The 19,032-nt window shown below is 38.0% G+C and overlaps 1 protein-coding gene across 1 annotated transcript in view; it reads right to left on the minus strand.

Moving 5' to 3' along the window:
- LOC146003227 (chitin synthase chs-2-like) overlaps positions 1–18,768 on the minus strand; it is a 133,723-nt gene extending 114,955 nt beyond the window's left edge. Inside the window, exons 1-2 of the mRNA XM_083141395.1 lie at positions 18,681–18,768; positions 1,348–1,574 (exon numbers count right to left, since the gene is read on the minus strand). Coding sequence (XP_082997521.1) covers positions 1,348–1,574; positions 18,681–18,763 — 310 coding nt within the window. The 5' untranslated portion in view covers positions 18,764–18,768. The remainder of the gene's footprint in view (positions 1–1,347; positions 1,575–18,680) is intronic.
- Between the last annotated feature and the right edge of the window lie 264 nt (positions 18,769–19,032).

The following is a 19,032-nucleotide window of genomic DNA, read 5'->3' on the forward strand; positions in this document are numbered from 1 at the left end:
AATTTGTCACCTACCTACAGAAATACCTTCTTGCTGTGTGAATGAAGCTCCAATGATACAAACCAGATGGGCGATCAGTTATCTCTGCTCGCTTGCTGCAAACAGCGTTGAAAGGTGCGAGTGAGCCTCAGTCTGCGTGAGGCAGACGACGGTGAAGGGAAGCAAATGGCAGGTGAGGTCGCGTTAATTTATTTCCTTTTGCACGTGCGAATGTTTGAATAGGCAGAAGCCGTTACTGGTTCGAGGCGTGATACACAGCCTGTACTAAAAAAAGATTTTATGTTTGAAATTATATTTTTCTTGATAATTTCCTTCATTAATAGATTCTGTGTTAATCAAATTATTCTGAATTAGGTTTTATATTTCCTCTGTCACTATCAAGCTCAATTTAGGGTAAGGGCAAGTATAGTGAATATTTTTTTTGCATCTACTGGGGCTCATTGTAACCGTAATTAACTGTACATCATCTCACAATATCGTGAAATTGATACTTAATCCCTTCAGGAGGTACCAGAGCAGGATGTTATAATTCTCCAACCATTTAACAACATCCAGAGAACTTCATCAGGTAAGGTCTGCTAATACCTACTTAAGTTTATCCTCTCCGACATGTAAAGTGGGGTCCATGAGTATTACTCTGCAAATTATCCATCAACATGTTCGTGCACTCTATTTGACCCAATAAGAGCTTCAAAAATTAAAAGAAAACTCAAAACAAGCTGTTGACAACTTCTGCAAAAGCATACATAAAAGGCCATCGCTTAAAACACATAGGATGAAAGAGAAAATTTAATGAAAATAGTCATGGACAATTTGCACGATAATACTCATGTATCTCACTGTACGTACAATACAGTAACATTGGTTAATCGACATCATTGGTAGCGTCGTCGCCTTGTAATCAAGGAGTCCCGGGTTCGATACCCGATTGAGGTTCGAATCCCACTTTAAACTGTACATTCCCGATTAGCCTTACTGTGCATAAAGTGAACTTAAAACACCAAATCAATCAAATCAATCAATCAATAACGAGAAGCCAATAGTGTGTCTACGTATACTCTGTCTCGGTTATCTCTGTTGCAAGCGAACCAAAACAAGTCTCTGCACAAGTAGTAACCCGAGATGGCTCCACCAATGAACACGTGAGAGGGAATGGGATTGCCTGGAGGGGGGGGTAAGCGACTGCTTTTACCAGCCTTGACAGCAGCGTGTACTGCTTCGCTTCGCACTTCTCTGCCGATATGGGCGGCCTGGTTACAGAGATAAACGGGGCAGAGTATACTTTGGGCATGTAATCTTCCGAAGCCAGTCTTGCTTGTCATTTGAGAGAATGCCTTGGGGACTTACTGCAATAGGGGATTGTCCTACTCTTCTTCAGCTGTGACGTCATGAAGAGAAGCGTTCCTTTCGCCATGACAGCCGATCCTAAGACGATAATGAACGTGAACAGGTAGGCCACAATTTTTATGATCTTCATGGACACCATCATGCACTTCTGGTTCGCCATTGAGCCATCCATGGATTCTTTCGGGATGTCCCTGAAGATGTCCCATCTTGGCCGATCCGCTTTCGACCTGCAAGTATCAAGACATAAACATTATTCGGTTACGTGCATTTTCATCTTGCTACCGAAGTCATAATTATCTGATATAACTATGGAACCACTTCTATTGTGGTCAGTGGCAGCTCGTAGTGAACCAAACAGGAGGGGCGATATTCCGTCGATATGCAATGACGAATTTCTAATTTATTTAAGAGCCAACATGATAAATTGTGATATTCGTTTATTTTTTATTTTTGTTTTCCAAATATAATGTTTTGCACCTTTGCAGTACTTCTCATTTAACAGTATTACAATCATCATGAAAGATGGAATAAGTAGAATGCTAGCAGTTAGCCGTATGACGTTTTCTAACTTAACTAACAGAGGAAAAGAAATACAAAAGGTAAGTTACCAGGCAACTTTACATTTTCAGGAATTTTTAGTGACGTTCTAATCAAAACATATATTTTACATCCACATTGTAATCCACATGCACTTTCCACGGAACACATATAAAATAAAAAAAACGACGGATATGTGTGATTGATAATTTTGCAAGTAAGAAGAATCAGTAGCCGACTTCGGTGGCAGAGACCTCCGCTATTCGTTTGTTTTCGTGCCGTCAGCATCACGTGAGCACCCTTGACGTAAGCCGAGTAGTATGGCCGCTAGCCAGGTGGAGAAAGCATTCTGCGTGATTTAATTTGCAAAAACCTATTCTGTTACTGTCGTACAGCGTCGTTTTAGAACAAGGTATGGTAAACAACCACCCACAAGGTAGTCCATCTCCGATTGGAGCAAGGCATTTGAGGAAAGTGGTTGCCTGTGCAAGGGGGGAAGTCGCGTTTGGAGAGAACTGGACGATCGCATTGATATCTGTCGTGTTACAAAAGGGTCGCACATAGAACGCTTGTAACTTACCAATGTAAACTTCAAGACGTGCTCTTCAAACCATGTAAGTATTTCGGCCCTATTATTAGAACTCTCCTTTCTGCAAAACTTTGAAAGTGTCTATTTATTTTAGGCTAACCCTGTATTTACTACTATGTAATCAATCCTTGATCTTTGAGAGTACATATTTTCACAATGTTTACTATAAGAGTGGAAGTTTGATTGATTGAGTTGTTGTCTAAAGTCCTCTTTTTATGCACATTAAGGCTAATCGGGACTGGACATACAGTTTAAAGTTGATTGCGAACCACTTGTGCATCCACCGGATATACAACCCGGAACACCCTGATTACAAGGCGACGACGCTACCACTGCGCCATTGGGAAGGCCCTATGATTGTGGAAGGTACTCGCTCCTCCGCAATAGTTGAAGTACAATGGAAATGAAGTATTCTCGCATGGTTATCTTTTTTACGAATACTAAGGCAAAATCCATTATCCTCGGTGCATTCATACTGAAAATCTGTCATGGCTGCAACTAAAATCACCACAATCAGTGGCGGCTCATACAGACGCCGCACTGCCGTGTGTAACCACAAGTGAACAGACATTCCATTAACATCTATGTATAGTTTTTGCATTATATGTATTGCAAATATTTCGTTCCTCACGGATCGTTGGGTGGTTTGTTAAGTATTCTTTTTATTGGCATGACATTTTTTTTCCGGTACCAGTACAGACTTCTCGAGGTTCCACACACCCGTAGTGGTTACTGCAGAGTCTACTGCTGTTTGTCGGCTTCCAATTTTAACGCTTGGCAACTCGAAGCCAATAATTTCAGGGCTCTAGATCTCAAGAAAATTATTAAAGGGATATCTGTGAAGATTGTTTAGGCCCCGATTGCATTTTACATCCTACTCCCACACGCATTTACGTCTCTTTCTTGCCGGACCCTGTGGCCGAGTGGTTAGCACATCGCGCTGCGACGCCAAGTGTCCCGGGTTCAAATCCCGCTCAGCTTGGTTGTTTGTGAATGTCCATTCATCAATTTCATCACTCATCCCCATCTTCGCAAATTAGCCAAGAGGCACAAGATGCGAAGTAAAATAAACCAAATCGATCAATCAATCGTTTCTTTCTTATATGATACTGTTAACTTCGTTTAGCTACATGTTGTGGGCCTACCAACCGGAAGTTTCTGTGCTACAATGAATAGCCCCGTTTGGCGGACCAGACAACTTCAAGTTGGCTTCAAGATCTTGCACGTTTAGCGCTCGGCGGGCAAGAGTTGACGTCATGTCTTACAGAGTGAAAGCGTCCGGCTAGTCAGCCGGAGCAATTTAAGGAAAAGTTGATTTGTTTCGTCTGCACAAGATCTTGCAAGATGGCGGCGTCCGTGGAGATATATGCAATTTTGGATGTTATTGCGGGGATGGCTATACTTATACTTGACGATGTCTGACATCATTCTTTGTACTCAAGATACTTCGAAAATGTTGAAATATTGGTTTGAAGTGAGAGAAGTTCATTGTTTTATATGAAGACCACGTTCACGGAATATCTCCTCTGCTTCAAAGAACGAAGAGCGTGACTTCTACACAAGATTTGAATAATACAATCTACTTTAATTAATGCTAAGTATATATCCATAATGAGACATAACGTGGTATCATTTTTTTCTTTTTAGAAACAAATACTTTCATTGAACTCGGAATATTATGAAGCTGAATATGAACTCAAAATTGATTTTAATTACTTAAATACAATTAATCGTATGACAGAAGATGATATACCATATTTACCCCCTTTTCTAGAATAGTAGCTACTTTTTTTCATTCTATCCTAAATATATTTTTTCTAAGTAATTTTCCCCTTTGCAGCTTGTATGCTATAGTTGTTGCATTGACTGGTTTCATCCGCAGACCGCGTTTGACTTTGTTGTCGTCCGGCGATTCAGCTAAGATGATCTTAAGCCGCAAGTTGGTAGTCAAGTGTTTCCTCTCAGATGCATCTTGCAGTTGCGTGGCTCGCCGAACGGGGCTATCGTGTGTGCGTGAAGAAGATACGTCCTTCCGGTGGATAGCCACCATACCTGTCCTATATATAGCTGCGCATGTGCGACGGCTTTAAGCAATACTTTTCTTTCATTACTAAAGCTACAGTTAACCCTGAGATGTGGGATGAAAAGTAAACACAAGAAAGAATGCAACCCATGTTGTGTTTGTTTTTTAAATTTTTGTTTGAGTTGGTGTTTTAAGTCCACTTTATGCACAGTAGAGCTAATCGGGACTGGACCTACAGTTTAAAGTGGGATCCGAACAACTATGTGCCTCCATCCGGGACCCCTTGATTTCAAAGGCTACGACACTACCACTGCGCCATTGTGGAGGCCCCCCATATTGTGTTTGTGTGAACATTTTACAGAGTTAGTTCTTTCTAGCTTCTTTTTTTATAAACACATAAAGCAATATCATTGAAATCCACAGAGTATGCAAAAGCTTTCCTTAACACTCCACTCCAAACTGGAGTGACTGATTGGTTGAGCGAAATCGCATCATCAGAAGATATAAATAAGAATTGCCCTTTGTTGTTGATTGTGCAAGAGAGATAAGCGCCTAGGAACTCTGCAGAGGGAAGAAGAAATAGATTGACACAGTATGTCTCATTTCTTAGCGATAAAGAACGTAAAATTAAAGTATTTTATCAGATGTATTGCAACGAATCTTCGTTGGTGTCTTAGTGACCTACAGTGCCTACTGGCCTGTTAAACAAGGGAAGTTCATCCGGAGATACGACATCGAAATGAAAAGGGACTTTCCCTTTTATTGTGATAAGGTATATCCGGATGATCAGCAATTACACCGCGTTTGCTTAAAACTTGTTACCTTTCCCGCGCTGCGCTAGTGACAGTTTCCATACCAATCAGAAATGAGGATAATGTAACCTAGACAGCGAGGAGCAAATAGGAAGCGAAGAAGTAGCGCTTGCGCACAGGTCGTTCGTTGACTGTTGTAGTTTAACCTTCACTTAATCTTGTTTTATCACAGAAGTTCATTTTAAACTACGTATATTCATGGGAGTAGTTAATGAACTGCGCGTAACACTTGCGCATTTAGGTGTAGCTTACCCGAAGCGTGGCTTTTCCCTCCAACCTGGGGCTAACAGTAGATAGCGACAACGCCATGTGCTTTCTTCCATTAATTAAGAAATTAATTAATTTTGTTTCTTTTACTTCGCTTTTCTGTCACTTTTTGTTAATCGCGAAGATGAGGATGGTTTATGATGTGATGAAATTGATGAAAGGGACACACAAAAAGAACACCAATGCCGGGGTCGGGATTCGAACCTGGGACCCTTGCCCCCAACGATATGAGAGAAAAGATTTGGATTTCTGTTTTTGACTCTTGGACAGAGGAGTATGGAAGCAACGCACATGAACCCTTGAATCAACCAGGTTGGTCCAGTTGCCATGATGACTGGAAATTCATGTTGTATACTGCATTGGAAACTTATGCCTCAGAGCTACAGTTCGGGGTCCAATAGCAAACGCATGGTTCTCCAATTCTCTGCCTCTCCCAGAACTGCAAGCCAAGGGTGCATGTTGACAGCAGAAGCTGTCATTTAGAACTAAGCAAAATAATCAGGCGTAGCAACACTGCTATTTGCACTTTACACATTTTCACATTATTAATGATACGATCATGACAATAACATACATGAGCTATTTGCCTGCTATGGCATGTTAGCCATTTCAATTTACAAAAGTTTCGAACAGTAGGTTGTCATCACAATTTTTTCCAATCTCGACCTGTGTTGATTTTCAAGGAAGAGTCTCATCTCGATATGTGCGTCGACAGAAATAATTATCACTGGAAGGGGACGGCAGCCATTGATAAAATTTGAATAGTAGAGATAATAATTATTATTGTCATGGTTATAATTAATATTATATAAAAATAACTATGATAGGCTAATAAATTTCATTCCAAATTTATTGTTATTATATCTCATTGGAGACTTTTTGCACGCTGCACCACATAAGTGAATATCCAGCATAACTCTTTTTAATTATGTATTTACATTTCATACAGTTAGTTACTGAAATGCATAGTTATTGTATTTTGTTATTAATTTTACACACCTCGTTCAATAAAATGACTTTAAAAGTGAAGGGAAATGTTTAGTCACGATGTTTATGTTGTATAACCTCTCACGGAAAACTCTTTAACTTTTAGAATTTTGAAACCTGTGGAACCATTAATTGTTCGCATTAAATGGTAAAATATGAACATGTATTTTACACTCAAATTATTGGATCTAGCACTGTTTTTATTTTGGTTATTCTGTGCCAATACTAACTGAACTGTATTTCTGTTATTAATAATAAAATAGAACAAGTTTTCTGCTTTTTGTAACGCGAAATGAATTATACCAATTTCCAAGCGTGGGAAGAGGTAGACGGATCGGTTGAACACCTGCACCTGCACTTTCATCTCATTATTATTATTATTAATAATAATAATAATAATATCAAAACTATAAATGCTCTCGAGCATACTTCTCTACGGGGCCACATTTTTTATTCAAATTTCAGTTTTGGTCAAAATGTAATTACAAAACACAGAGCAGTAGAATCTTTGAAATCGTATTGAGCCAGTACCAAATTTTCACAGAATGTATTAGAAAATTATTTCCCTGGTCAGGATATTGTGCTAACATCAATAAAATACTCTCTTAGCAACCCTCGAATCCTCTTTGAAGAAATTCAGATGTGCACTGTTGCAAACACTTCTTCACGGATTTCTTTGGCCTTGAAAAGATATGCGACGACATTCCAGGGACATTACCGGATCATAAAGATACGCACACATTTTTTCGTCTATCACCAGATATTACCCACTTCGCACATACTTTCCGATACAAACTTCGTCACTTGTAGTAGAATTTTGTATTTCCCACGTGATAGATCTCTTCAAACAGTTTTCATTTTTTACACAGAAGTGCTAGTGCAATTATTGCATGGTAAAAACTGAATACTGACTTCAATGATAGAGCACCCTGGAGAAAGTCTAAAAGATGTAGAATTTTAGTTTTCTCATAGCAAAGCATTCATGAGTGTACCACTAACCGAAACATATGATGTCCATGAGGAAAAATAAAATTCGGAAACGTTTCCTTCAGAGACTTACTGATAGCATTAATTGCAAATTTGAAGATCATGGAATATTTGAAGAAGCAACTGTTTTGAATCATAAAGTGTGGTCAGAAAATGAAACAGAATGTATTTTGTATGATGACAAAGAAATCAATTTGTTGTGTGGTAGTGTTAAAATAGATGGGAGACTGCATTCATGAAATAGTGCAGGAATTCACAGTGCACAAAGAATGCAAAATCGTGAAGACAAGCTAAGTAGGTGATTTGCTGAGTGAACTTTCTGTAAAGCTACATACCATTCCAATGTCAACGACTGAGTGTGAAAGAGGTTTCGGTAAAATGAACGTGACTTATATTGAACAACGAAATCGAATGACGATTTAAACAGTACGATGTGAATGCCTCTACCGTAAGAGTAGCAAAAAACATTTTCTTTTTTTAAAAAATGATGATTTTTCAACATAAAATGCCTTCTTTTTTTAAACAAAAATGTTTACTTTTCCAAACTGCGGCTAACCAACCCAACGTGTAGGTTTCCGTTGTGAGTTTAGAGGTTCGTAATGTCAAATTTTGCAAAAGGGTTAAAATTCAAAACAAACAAACAAAAAATCCGCGAAAAGAACTACCCACCACCCTTAGAAAAATAAAACTTTTTCATGACCACTTCCAGGCGTTTTTCCTGTGAAAAAATGTTCTGAAATATGGTTAAAGAAAGGACACCATGCTGGAAAGCATTTATATATTGAAATGAATGAGCCTACTAGAAAGGTAACTAAATTGTACTGGCACCAGTGGCGCAACCACAGGGGGAAGCAGGGGACATTGCCCCCCAACCTTGGACGGAAATCAATTCTAGGGGGCAAACATTGACAGTCAAGGTCACCTGCAGGGAGCACAGAGGGACAATTGCCCTACTTCATTTCAAATTTTATGCAAATAAAAATACATTTCGCAAAATTATCTTGCAATCCCTGCTTTTCTTACTCCTGGCAAGTTCAGAGCCGTAGTTACGAGGCGGTGGGAGTCGGCCCTGGGCGCCAAATGTTCTAAATGAAAAAAGTTGTAAAAGGGAGAATATCGTGGAGCCCGGTGAAAATATTTGCGCCTTATTAAATCAATATTGTTTTCAGTTTGCATAAATTGGATCTAAAAATTGTCTTTCCCGCTTCACTCGCAATTTATGTTTGTTTTCTGTAATGCATTGTAATTTACCAGAGAGGGGAGGAAAACGTCTCTTCATTGAGTGTGTCTTAAATGAATGAAAAATTGCCTTGAGGAAATGGAGCGTGCACATTAGAGAGGCAATTTATACCATTTTTGGTGTTGGTTTATTATTGAATTAATTATATAATGTATTTAAATAATATATATGTATATGTTTTCTTGTATTAAAGAAACTGTGAATACGTAGACAATTTAGTGTTAGCATGTTACATGTGTATTTTCTATTTTTACGTAGCTCCATGTTGCATATGTGTACATGAAAGTTATAAATGTATTGTGCAAGAAAATAATCATAATAACTCCTGTGCATCTTCTTCGATTCGAGTACTGCTACTTGACAGTGGCGTCAATTAGGGGGGTAAGGGGGTAGTTGCCCCCCACTTTTCGCCACTTTTGCCCCCTCACTATGTTAAACCTTATCTATGGAGGGAAGTATACTGTCTTTGCCTCCCCCGTTTTGGCACCTTGCCCTCCACCCCTCCGCCCCCGGTTTTGGAACCCAATCGCTGCCACTACTACTTGATAATATAAATCTCAATATTTTAACGGTTTGGTTTCAGTGAGGTTACTCAGAACAACATGAAATTACTTAAAATCACATATTATGCTGATTAAATTTAATGTCTTTGATTGTCTAGGTGATTTTACAATTTAATACAAAAATTATAAACCAAATGTTCTATAATACTTTCAAAGCAAAGCATTTTTCTCTAAACATGTTGATACTTATGCAGTTAATCATTAATTTCGTTTATGTGACAAAGGCCTTTCGGAGCTTATTATCATTCATGCACAGATTGATTTCAATTTCATTTCAATTTCTCTGAATTCCAGCCCACAGGCCATTTGTCTACCTCGAACAGATTAAGGTAGTATGTTACAAAATCATTTGCGAATGGGTTAAGTTGAAAATGCAGGCCACCTCCGTGGGGGAGTGGTTATCAGAGAGCACTACAACGCCAGCGGTCCCGGGTTCGAATCCCTGCCTGGACATGGCTATTCCTTGTGAGTGTCCCTTCATCCATTTCATCCTCATCTTCGCGATTAGCCAAAAGTTGCAGAAAAGAGAAGTAAAATAAACCACATCAATCAATTAAGTTGGAAATGAAAATGGTGCTCACTTGTCACATTTCTATTAAGCACCCATTTTACAAGCAAACATAAAGGTTTTGATTTAACCGTGCATCTTATTGGAATTGAAACATGTCATGGAACACAATGCATTTATCAGGAACACATCATGATGCTGGAAGTATGATAGAATCTACAATATTCCTTTGTCAAATCTTGTCAGTTTCGAGTACAACATGTCATTGTTGTAGATAGTGTTATCATGAGGTGATGTAGATAAGAATTACAGATAAAATTTCAGCAAGAGTACACCTTCTTATACATTTTTGCAAGACGTGCGTAACTCTCATAATTCGTCAAGTCATCTTCATTGTCTTTGAAATATGGGATGACACCTACTAAGAAATCAATGATAAGATTTGCAAAAACTGAGTACATAATAATACGGAGAGATTGAACTTTGATGGAAATATAGGTAATACGCCTTTTCAAGAGGAATTTAACTTTCAAAATTTGATCTCGTCCGTAAGTCGGTTATTAGCCGACTTCTTTGGCGCAGTGATTAAATAACAGCTGCAGAGATTGCGGTTCTGAAAATAATTTCCTAATGCCATCATAAATTCCTATCATTTTACCAATCTGCAACCATATTAATCTATGTTCCAATTTTAAGAAGCGAATTCCGTGAAGTTGTCACCCATAACTAATGTTCATAATGAAAATTATGAAGGAGAAAGGTGTTACATTAAAATTTTGTGGTTAAACGAAAAACAATTAAGAAAAATATTTTTTTTACCAACGTTCTTTATTAGGGAGAGAGGTACTATCTCGGGATATCAGCCTGGTCATTTCCTAATTGGTCTCCAAGAATAGGCGCAGCCAGAAATTTTTGCAGGTGGTCAGGCGTTGATAAAACTCGAATATTAACAATAATAACAATAATTATTATGATTTTGATTATTTTACAATAAAAGCTATTATACATTTAGAAAAATTAACGCATTTTATTCCAAATTATTATTAATATTATTATTTCCTGTGAGTGTCGCTTCACCCGTTTCATGATATCACGCATCATCATCGTCGCGATTAGTCAAAAGTAGCAGAAAATCAAAGTAAAATAACCTAATGAAATCAATCAGTCAGAAGAAGATGTTTGTAGTAATCGTGCAATTATTTAGAATTGCCAAAAAATTTGACCAAGATTTAGCGAAAGCTACTATTTTTTTTATTATGGTTACAAATACATAAAAAACACACTTTCTGTAAGTTGGATCTCACGGGGCATTTCGTGAAACGTGTATATGTCACTTCCTAAAACCCTGGACTTAAAATGTATCAATCATATCTCAAAATGAAGCTCAAGATTCAAAATAGACCTTGCCGTTATTTAACACGAAAATATTTTCTTCTTGTTCAGAATGTGAATAGTTGCGCATATCTTTTCTAGTTTCTTCTTAAAAATCCCAAATAGCCTCTTTTTGCAAGACTGGTTGTAGGGTGAAAAGTGGTTCCTGCTTCACTTCCTACTACTCTATAGAGCATAAAATAGACTACTTAGCGCTGCGATAAAGGCAAATAGTTAGTGTTTCTAGTCACCTATCAGCTACCTCTATCGAAACAATGACCTGACTCGGAATATTTTCTGTAACAATCTTCTCTCGTAGGAATGAAACAAACGTGCGCCATTTCAACCTTCTATTTACAGAATAACGGTCCAATACTTTCGGAGCATCCTGTACGTACTAAGAAACAATTGTGCTCTCATGTAAGGTGAAAATACTCAGCGCATAGCAGGTTATCAGTTACGGACGCTGACATCGTCCGATAGACGAGGTTCAACATACGAAGGTCATTTTCAAAGTTCGTCGCCGTTTGGCAGAGGGAAGCGTCTTGCCCATCTTCGAAATGCACAAATTGCACCTATACGAAACTGTCGATGAAGTGTTTATGGTTCACTGTTACTTTTGAAAATAGTGGCTTTGTGCAAAACGTCATGGATTTGGTGATGTCTGCTGAAGTTTATTTCTGTGAAGTACAATGCCATCTTATCAGGACTCGAATAACTTCGAAATCTCAGACCTTGTAAGGGTCTCTGCACTGTAAGAAATGGAGAAATGACGGTCCAAGTCCTTTAAAAATGACCATGACTGTTTCTAAAGCATAATGGTTATTCCATAGCAAGGCCTCCCGTAGAATCTTTTCTCAGGTGGACAGCAGTGACCAAAGTCAGAGGAAACATCCCCCGCATCCCCCACCAATTGCATTTTTTTCATGATGATACCACAACTCCAAGCCAAGAATTTCCACTTCGAGCACTGGGGGTAGAGTGAGGTTTTATATCTTGCCTTTCAGAGATAAAACTCATATTTTAACATTTATTATTGTACTACAAATCACAAAATTGAAATTGAATTTAAAACACATTGGCGACAAACTAGATTTGACTTACATCCTTTCCACAAACATCTATCACTTTGTTGATGAGCAGTTCTTCGTACTTTTGTTCTTTTTAACGATGCACAGGGACCACTTGTTCTGCGGTCTTCCATGGCACTCCTTATCCAAGTTTTCACGCTACAACTTCATTCTAATTATATGAAGTATTTCCTCATATCTTAGCAGCCCCCTCTGCGGGCGTCCATGTTTAGTAGTTAACTGTAATTAATGCAACATTAATGTTCATTTAACATGAACGAGTCTACACTCACCAAAGAGGAATAAAAACGGTTACTTCCCGTTTTTGTAAATTAACAGTCAGATTCTTAAATCATAACGGTATAAAATATTGTATACGAGATTTTTACTGTAAGTTCTGACTGAGGACGTGAGTAAAACGACCATATTGTATTTTAGCCGCCATCTTGGAAAAAGCCACTTTTCCACAGGGTCTTCCTTGTCGCACAACAGTTTTGCTACCTTGTGTTCTGACGTCGGACGGGGAATGCCTACGAGGTTAGGTTAGGCCTGTTAGGTTAGGTTCCATTAGCATAAATACAATGAAAAATTATTATTTAGGCTAAGAGACTAAACATAGCTAGCCCAACCTAACAACGTAGGCATTTAGCCTAAAATTAAAAGCGTTCTCCCGTGACGTCAGAACACAAGGTTGCACAAGTATTGTGCTGTAAGTGAGACCCCTTTTCCACAACGGGCAAGAACCTGACTGGGGTAAAGCATGACTGTCCCTAAATACTTTTCACTTTTTCTAATGAAAAGAGAAGAAACTCGAGCCTTGCTGCCGGACTAAATTTACGACAAGAGTAGATAACTGAATTGAATTAGCATTTTTCAAACGAATCAATTCAAATCACTACGCAAATCACGTTTATCAACTATTTGTAATACGAACAATGCCTGTAGATAGCGGTTGAGATTTAAGGCCAGCTTTAAGCCAGCAGTGATAACGGGATTTCGGTTATCAGTTTCAGCTGTGCTCAAAGGGCACCGCCTGAGAGTTTAAACCTGGTTAGAGTAACTCACTTGCAATTATGGAGGTCAAAGAGTGTGCGGTGCGAGATTACCGTCTCCACGCTGGACTTCAAGGGCAGTGAGCAACAGAGAAGCTGCTTGCGTTGAGAGTCAAAATATTTCTGTTCCCTCTTTTTCAGGGAACCACATCATGTTTCTTCTGCCATATACAATTCCACACTGCACTGTTAGGCCCGTTTTAGACGGAATCTTTTCCTTTAACATTTTTGCTAGCATAAATGCTTCCAAACATCATATAGCATTTCTTTTCTATAGAAAGACAGTACTTTACATGGAAGCATTTCACGTAACATTCAGGTTAGCATTTTCGATTGCGATGCGAAGCAAGCATAAAACGTTAGATCAGAGTTACTAAAAAAATAAAGAGCAGATTTCAAATGTTTAATTATCACGAACTATAAAAGATAGAAACACGTGCCATACATCAATGGATAGAGGAAGGTTCAAAGTTTTATAATCCTATCTATTAGTTCCATTCAATACTTGCAACGGAGTTTTTTCTTTACAGGTAAAATGGCAACGCCACAGGTGAGTGGAGAAGGTTACATAATTTAGAACTACATAATTTGTATTCATGTCCATATTATTAGGATGATTAAATAAAGAAGACTTAGATGGGCACGGATGGGAGAGGAAAGAAGAGTTTACAGGATTCTTGTTGGGAAACCTGATGGTAAGAGACCTGTAGGAAGGCTAAGACGAAGATCGAGGGATAACATTGAGATGGACCTAAGGGAAATCGGTAGGGATGGAAAAGACTATATAGATCTTGCTCAGGATAGGACAGATGGCAGACCTGTATTGCTGCAGCCATAAACCTTCGGGTTTAAGAAGGCTAGAGAGTTACAGGAGAAGTCGTTTTGTGTGCTGCAGTTTGCGAAGAGTGAATCCATTGGCAACGCGAATTAATTATCTGTGGGGATACATTAAAGACGAAGTGCATCTACCACCTCTGCCTGCTACTCTTCAAGATCTGACACATCGAATTGTTGTAGCTATCAATTCAACAACTAGGGACCAGTTAATTCGTGTGTGGCAAGAAATGGAGTACCGTTTGATGTTTGTCGGGCAACACATGGTGCTCATGTTGAGTGCATACATTAAAACTTTCAACAATATAACTTTGAACCTTCCTCTATCCATTGATGTATGGCACGTGTTTCTATCTTTTATAGATCGTGAGAAATAAACATTTTTAATCTGCTCTTTCTTTTTGAATAACCTGTATACAGCACGAAAGGCACGACTAGTTGCACCAACTATGAGTTGTGTCTGGTGTTTACAATTGATTTTTCAAAACAATATGCACTATAAAGTATGTATTTATTTGATTTGTACGTAACACCTTTACATATATATGAAATGTTATTCCTCTCGGTTGAATAGTTTTCAGCTTTAAAAATGTGAAGTGATACATCTCGCCCGACTGCCATTATATCAGGACTCGTGACCTAGAGCTCGCCTCTGATTGGTTACGCTGCGCGAAATGCTAAGGGAAATAGGACCGACCCAATTCCTGAAAAACGCCATGAAATATGCTGTGGCATCAAAATGTTTTGGGATTTGTTCACTTTTTACGCTGTAGAAATTGATCGTAGCAGAAATGTTGAGAAAAATGGCAAGGAAAATGCTCTCGTCTAAAGCGAACCTTACTCACGAATCAGAAAAACAATACACGAACGCAACCGACGAAGCCTCCTGCCTCGCTCACTCTTTTACAACGCTACAGTACCGTTGCTCGCTCTGCTCTGCAGTCCACACGTGCATTCGAGAACGCTCTTTCGGAAATACGCCGGGTTGACCAGGCCAGGTTTAAAGAATGAACTTACGCCTAGGAAAGAAAATGTTAAATACCGGTTCATGACGGGGAAAGAAACCGGATAATACTCAATTTTGGCATGATGTTAGACCATGATATGAGGCTCTTTCTCATAAGTTTTCCACCTGTCTGTCTCATACACAACCTTAAAGAATGGCGCCTAATTCGTTATATTATCTCCGAAACGACGAAGGGACCTTGAATGTATTTTTTAATCGATCACTCATATTATCAGCTAAAAGGCTTTTATGTGAAAGTTTACCGTATCTTGTAAATATTTTTTTCGTTATTTCGCGAATAATTGGAATAACTGAAACATATGCAACGTCCCCCGGTTGTACACCAGTCATCACAAAGTTAGTCCGCTACTCCTTTAGTCGGGAACATGAGAATATTTGCAAATCATCAGGGCTTGCTGGGTAGAAAAGAAACACAACACTGTTTTCAAAGTTAAAACGCAGTTTTATAATCGCGTATATTTCATAATCACTTACCAGTAAAACACTATAACATTCAATACTAACGTTGGGCAATTCCCTCACACATAGCGAAAGTCAAAGAACATAATTAATTGCTTACTTTCAACTTATCGGCAAGAAGAAAACTCGAAAAATAAAATCTATACTTCAATTCTCTCCGTTTCCAAGTTCTTATTGATCTTCACCTTCACCTGTTTTCCAAACTCAGTCTGTCGTCAGGTGAGGAACATTTAGGTGGGTTCACTTCCTCGGCTGAGATTAGAAAGTGACGTCAACACGAACAGATTTTGACGTATTTATAAACATATATAAAAGTTCCAACTACAACTGTATCAATCTAACTATAATTGTCTGTGACAACTTGCACGTTATTTTTTTTTTAAAAAAAAAAAAAAAAACAAAGCAAATACCTCTGTGTGACAAAAATCATGTAAAACCTTTAAAAATATATAAAAACCTAAAAAAAGGCTTGATTTAGGTGCATAATCCTAAAATAGGTTCTAACAAAGGCATCAATTGTTCCGTTTTTTTTTTAACGAAACGCTGACATAACTTACTATTTCTTACATACCTGTACAGGATACAATAGGTTAATAACCTAAAATCCAAGGTCTAGTGATTAGTACGTGAGCCGAATAGCACCAAATAATAAGCCGTTATAATGTAAAGACAATGAACAAACGGTTTATGTTATGAAAATTAGGGGAAAATTGAATTTTTGCAAGATACCCATAAGAGGCGCGTTTCCATAAAGGTCCTCGCCTCTAATCTTGTTGATCAATATATTTTGGAACGTTTAGACTCGTTTATAAAGATGGATATGAAAAACTAACCTTACATGGAAGTACACGCATCTTAGTTCCATGTAAAGAAAAGTAATTTGCACATTTCAAAACTTCACTTCCGTCTAATCGGTGACCACCAGTTACCGATGCTCACACAGAGAACTCGAAACGCATCAAAGCAAATTTGATGCACTTTTAGTGCATCAAATGACACATTTAAACGTGTAATCTTGGATTATTGAAAATTGTCTTCGGATTTGATGCACTTTTACTGCATCAAATCGAATATCGACTGTGGAGTGTGTCTCTTGATGCATCTTAGTGTGTCAATTGCCCATCCGATGGGATTTTATGCATCGAAATGTATATTTCTCAATTTATACACTTGCATGCATAATTCTTACTAAGCAATTGTTCGGTGATTTTACTTAACTTATACAGAAAATAAATTTTGATGTTTCGATAATATGGAAGGAATTCTTAATTTATAAGCTCATAAATTGATCGAAGTAAAAAATATAAGGTATCATGAACAAAAGTAAATTTATTTTTAAGTAACTAAATTATATTTCGTATAATTGAAATATCAAAATTGGTGCCACCCTTATATGTTCAAACCACTAATTTTCATTTTCATTGACTGACGTTCTTCACGTACAAAATTTTAGCCTGTTACAGCGTCATTCAGACCTTAAAGTTGTTTTTCTACCCCTCATTTTGAACTGTGAATCACAGTGCAACAAATAATTCACAGAAGTTGTTTGAAATTAAATGTGGTGCCATTTTACCCATCCGCCCACCCAACCTTCCCGGATACGAATGCGTTCAGAGTACCACTAAATTCTATCCTGGAGGTCCCGGGTTCGAATCCTGTCCTGTGCATGGATATTTGTGAGTGTCCATTCATCAATTTCATCACATCATCACTCATCCCCATTCTCGCAAATTAGCCAAAAGTGGCACAAAAAGCGAAGTAAAATAATGCAAGTCAATCAGTCAATATATTCTTTCCTGGGAATTTCTGGAAGAAGGTAGCACATAACGGCAGGGAAGGGGAGAATATGCGAGTGGGCGCAGCGAAGCAGAACAATCTTCCTGTTCCCTCTCACGCGTTCATTGGTCGAGCCCTCTCGAGTCACTACTTGCGCAAAGACATGTTTTCGTTCGTTCGCTCCAGAGATTCCTGGGACAGGGTATAGTTCCAAACATTTCCATAAACTGATGCAGATAGTTTGTACATCCTGGAGTACATTTTGCGGACTAACGAGGCTCTGGGGCCTGAGCCCACACCTAGTATGATGATCATACTATGAGAATAGTACATCTACACCGGTTCATTCAGTTTGTTTTCCGATTTGTGGGGATCAATGAATTAAAAACGCCAAAAATGAAAATATTTTTAAAAAAAAACTCTCATTAAATTTTATCATGCAAATTTTCAATTTTCGTATTGTTTTTTGCCAGGTACACAATTTTATATCAATAATCCCATTTCTTTCATATTGCTTTATATTCCCGTTTTTTATAGGACCCTTATATTTTATTCCTGTACTTGATTGACTTTTCCTTATCTATGAACAGAAGTAATAATTATTTTTATTACTTTGTGATTGTTGATTTCATTTTTTTCATGAGAGAATAATTGGACAGAATGTCAGTTCACTTCCCAAAATCACGGATGAAGAAAACCCCTCTCGTTTATTTCAATTACAACCAGTGGCGGCAATTGGGTTCCAAAACTGGGGGGGGGGGGTTTGCAACTGCCCCTAATCGCCGCCACTGAGTACAACACTAAATACTGTGAGATAGTCATGATCGTGGATTCAACATAAGTCAGTGAATAAATATTGATAACAATATTGAACCACAAAATTTATTTGGAGTTGGCGCTATTGGATGTCTGGTACAATCCACAGGTGATGCAACTATGGTGAGAGAAATACTTGTACAGTCAACGGCAAATATAATAGTAGGCAAATTGTCCATCACTATTTTCATTATAGTTTATTCCACACCCTGTGTTGTTTTAAGGAATGGAAATCGTTTGATGCAAATCAGGTGTAGCCTTCTGCCGATTGAAGTTTTTTAAATTTCAATCCATGTTCATCACACTGTGGAAAACAGAATGAATGAAACAATTCGCCTACTATTTCTTTTGCCGTTGGGTGTACGTACAGTATATCCAATTGAAATAAGAAGGCCCTAAATTTAGTGATACTTACGTTTCATCATCAGAGGAGTTGTGGCTTTCATCTGTGTACTCTTCATCTTCCAAGTCATTCTCTATGTCCACAAACTCCACCATCTTTACGGAAATTCTTTATCTGTAATTCGTAGAGGAAACAATTTGTTAGAAAATTTTTCATGAATCTTACAATATATAATTATGAATGGAATGACTTCGTCTTCCATTTACTAGTAGTCCGGTATTGTTAAAAAAAATAAGAGAATAGACATCAACTATTGTAGGAAGTAAAGAATATCTGGAAAAAGTGTGTGAGATGTGTATAATTTTGTGCGTATCATAAATTTGTACTGACGAGCACAACACGCTGATTTTAAATTCAGTGTACA

The sequence above is a fragment of the Lepisma saccharinum genome, chromosome 20, assembly GCF_977018435.1.
Source record: "Lepisma saccharinum chromosome 20, izLepSacc3.1, whole genome shotgun sequence".
Lineage (NCBI taxonomy): Eukaryota > Metazoa > Arthropoda > Insecta > Zygentoma > Lepismatidae > Lepisma > Lepisma saccharinum.